We start from the raw sequence: 3,820 nt of genomic DNA, 5'->3' as shown, positions 1-3,820 counted from the left end.
AGGTTATGGTCCTCGCCCGACCTTCGAAAGAAAGAAAATTAGAAAATTACAGCATGACCTTCACTAATGAAGATGCCCGGGGTGTTCACCATCCTCACGACGACACATTGGTGGTCACCATGACCATAGCTAATCGGAAAGTCTAATGTATTCTCGTCGACAAAGGGTCATCCGCGGACGTGCTCTTCCTCCAGGCTTTTAAAAAGATGGGCATTGGTTGGGCCTCGCTTCGAACGGTAAAAACACCTCTGAATGGATTCTCTGGGGGTCAGGTAATACCTGAAGGAGCTATTCAGCTCACACTTACAGCCGGAGATGACAAAAATCAAGTAAGCATAATGGTCGACTTTCTGATGGTCGATCAGTCGTCTGTTTATAATGCGATCCTTGGTCGACCATCATTGTACCTCCTTTGAGTTACGGTGTTGACCTACCACCTTGCTATGAAGTTCCCGACCGAACAGGGTGTGGGGGTAGTCAAAGACGACCAACAAGACGCTCGACAATGCTATGCTACACTAAGGATTCCTCGAGAAATGATGATGATTGAATCTTTAGACCCACGAGAGGAATCCCAGACGCATGACCGACTTATGGAAGACCTTGTTTCGATCCTCCTGGACGAATTCAATCCTTTCAAAGCAGTACAGATTGGGTTGTCCCTGACGCCACTTTTGCGGAACAAGCTAATAGCCCTTCTCCAACGCTTCGCCGAAGTTTTCGCGTGGTCTCATGAGGACATGCTAGGAATTGACCCCGCCATCATCACACACCGACTGAACATCAACCCATCCTACTGCCCAGTTCGACAGAAGCGACGTGCTCTTAACCCGGAAAGATATGCGGTGATTAGAAAAGAGGTCAGCAAGCTCATCAACGCCGGTTTCATTGAAGAAATTTACTACTCAGACAGGGCGGCCAACGTCGTACTGGTAAAAAAAGCTAACGGGAAGTGGCGTGTCTGTTAGATTATACCGACCTTAACTAAGCCTACCCTAAAGACAACTTTTCTCTTCCCAGGATCAATCAGTTGGTCGATAGTATCGTAGGACATGAACTACTTAATTTTATGGATATATATTTAGGATACAATCAGATTATAATGCACCCGATTGATAAATCTAAGACTGCCTTTGTCACCGATAAAGGCCTTTATTGTTACCGAGCGATGCCCTTTGATTTAAAAAATGTAGGAGCGACCTACTAAAGGTTGGTCAACAAAATGTTCACCCACCAGATAGGGCGGACCATGGAAGTTTACATCGACGATATACTCATTAAAAGCATAAAAGCCGAGACCACATGGCCGACTTAGAGGAGATGTTCCTCATTCTCTGAAAATACCAGATGAAGCTAAAGCCGAACAAATGCACTTTCGTTGTAGGCTCGGAAAAGTTCCTCGATTTTTTAGTCAGCCAACGAGGGATTGAGGCCAATTCCGAAAAGATCAAAGCACTTCTCGACATGCAATCTCCAAAAATGATCAAGGACATACAAAGACTAACCGGAAGGGTAGCGGCTCTCAATCGTTTCGTGTTCAGAGCAACCAATAGATGCTTGCCTTTCTTCAAACAGCTAAAAGGAAGGTAAATTATCGAATGAATCGAAGAATGTGAGAACGCCTTCCAACAGCTTAAGGAATATCTGGGCTCACCATTGCTACTCTCCAAACCCTAGTTAGGTGAGACATTGTTACTGTACCTAGCCGTGTTAGACGCAGCAGTTAGCTCGGCCTTAATAAGGCAACAGGAGGGAAGGCAACTACTGGTTTACTACGTCAACAAAGCATTAGTCCCAGCAGAGACCAAATATCTGACTTTGAAAAAGTTGGCTCTAGCTTTGGTCACATCCTCCTGACATTTAAGGCCATATTTTTAGGCTCATTTAATCGTTGTCTTGACCGATCATCTGCTTCACCAAGTACGACTGACTAAATGGGCAATTAAACTAAGAAAGTTTGACATTAACTACCAACTGCAAACCACAATAAAAGGCCAAGCGGTAGCGGACTTTATTGTCGAGTTAACGCAATTGCCAGAACGAGAGTCGATCTACGACTGACCCTTAGATGACTTATCCGAGTCAGAGCCACTTCCTGATCATCCAGTCGAAGATTCACCCACCACTCCTGCTCTACTCGACTTTCTCCTATGGACGTTCTATGTCGATGACTCATCCAACTTTAAGGCAAGTGGGGCCAGGGTAGTCCTAGTGACTCTTGACCAGACATGTCTATATTATGCCTTAAGATTTGGATTCCAAGCCTTCAACAACATAGCGGAATATGAAACCTTGATTGTCGGACTCAAACTAACAAGTAACATGGGGGCTCAGCATCTCAAAGTCTTTAGCGATTTACAGTTGATCGTCAACCAGATAGCCGACCTCTTTCAAGCTAGGAAAGATCGTCTGAAGGCCTATCTCCAATAAGCCAGGAAGTTGATCGATAGTTTCAAAAAGTGTAATGTTACGTTGATACCACGAGAAGGGAATACCTAAGATGACATGCTTGCTAAGCTCGCTACAACTGGTAAAGACGAAATCCCCAGATCCATCCCGATCGAATTCCTGGCTAGACCAAGGATTGACGAAGCCGATCCTATGCCTGTTCTACTAGTTAGTTTAGAACAAATACGGATCGAACCGATTGTCTGATACCTCGAGAACGGTGAACTTCCTGAGGACCAAACCGAAACACGAAGAATGAAAGTCAAGGTTGCCCGATATACCATCCTTAGCGACATACTCTATAAGAAAGGGTTGTACCTCCCTTACTTGAGGTGTGTTCGACCAGAAGAAGCAGAATACATCCTGAAGGAAATCCACGAAGGAATCTATGGAAATCCTTTAGAAGGACGCTTACTGGCACATAAAATTATTCGCTTGGGATATTACTGGCTGACCATCCAGCATGACTCCCGGAAGCTCATCCAAAAATGTGACAAATGTCAACAATTCGCAAGTATTCCTCAGTAGCCGCCAGAAGAACTCATGCCAATGGCCGGGCCTTGCCCATTCGCTTAGTTGGAATCAATATCATCGGTTCGCTCCCTACGGGTAAAGGCCACACCAAGTTTGTTGTAGTGGCGGTCGACTACTTCACTAAGTGGGCGGAGGTTGAGCTACTAGCGAAGATAACGGAACAAAAAATCACAGATTTTGTTTGGAAGAATGTCATATGCAGGTTCAAAATTCCTCAGACTATCATCTCTGACAACGAGAAACAATTAAAAAATAAGCAATATCATGGGATGTGTAGAAACCTTGAGATTCGCAGCATTTACTCATCTCTACGGCATCCTCAGGCAAACAGACAGGTCGAAGCAGTTAACAAGATCATCAAGCACCACCTTCAGACCAAGCTCGAGAAAGTTAAAAGAGCCTGAGCTAAGGAACTTCCCAAGGTCCTATGGGCTTACCGAAGTACCACTCAGACTGCCACTGGAGAAACCCCATTCTCTTTAGCATATGGAGTGGAAGCAGTTACCCCCATAGAGATCGGATTACCTACAACTTAAACAATCTCATTCAGCGAGCCGACTAATGACGAGCTTGTATCTTAGCCTCAACCTCTTGAAAGAACGAAGGTATCAAGCTTGGCTTCGAACCATTGTTCGCTAACAACAAGTGTCGCATTTCTACAATGTTCGGGTCAAGGTCAGAAGGTTTTGAGTTGGAGATTTAGTTCTCCGAAAGATCTTCCAAAACACCAAAGAAGAAGGAACCGACGCTTTAGGTCCAAACAAGGAAGGCCCCTACATTGTGTCACATACAAGCCAACCCGGATCGTACCGGTTAGAAGACCACAGCGTCCAGTTGC

At 45.0% G+C, this 3,820-nt stretch overlaps 1 protein-coding gene across 1 annotated transcript; it reads left to right on the top strand.

Annotated features, from left to right (window-relative positions):
- The first annotated feature begins 2,945 nt into the window (after positions 1–2,945).
- On the top strand, positions 2,946–3,386 carry LOC131248851 (uncharacterized). The gene has a single exon (XM_058249332.1). It carries the CDS (start codon positions 2,946–2,948, stop codon positions 3,384–3,386), a length of 441 nt encoding a protein of 146 aa, XP_058105315.1.
- Positions 3,387–3,820: the final 434 nt, after the last annotated feature.

This window comes from Magnolia sinica, chromosome 1, assembly GCF_029962835.1.
Source record: "Magnolia sinica isolate HGM2019 chromosome 1, MsV1, whole genome shotgun sequence".
NCBI lineage: Eukaryota > Viridiplantae > Streptophyta > Magnoliopsida > Magnoliales > Magnoliaceae > Magnolia > Magnolia sinica.
This window is presented reverse-complemented; position numbering and strand designations above follow the sequence as displayed.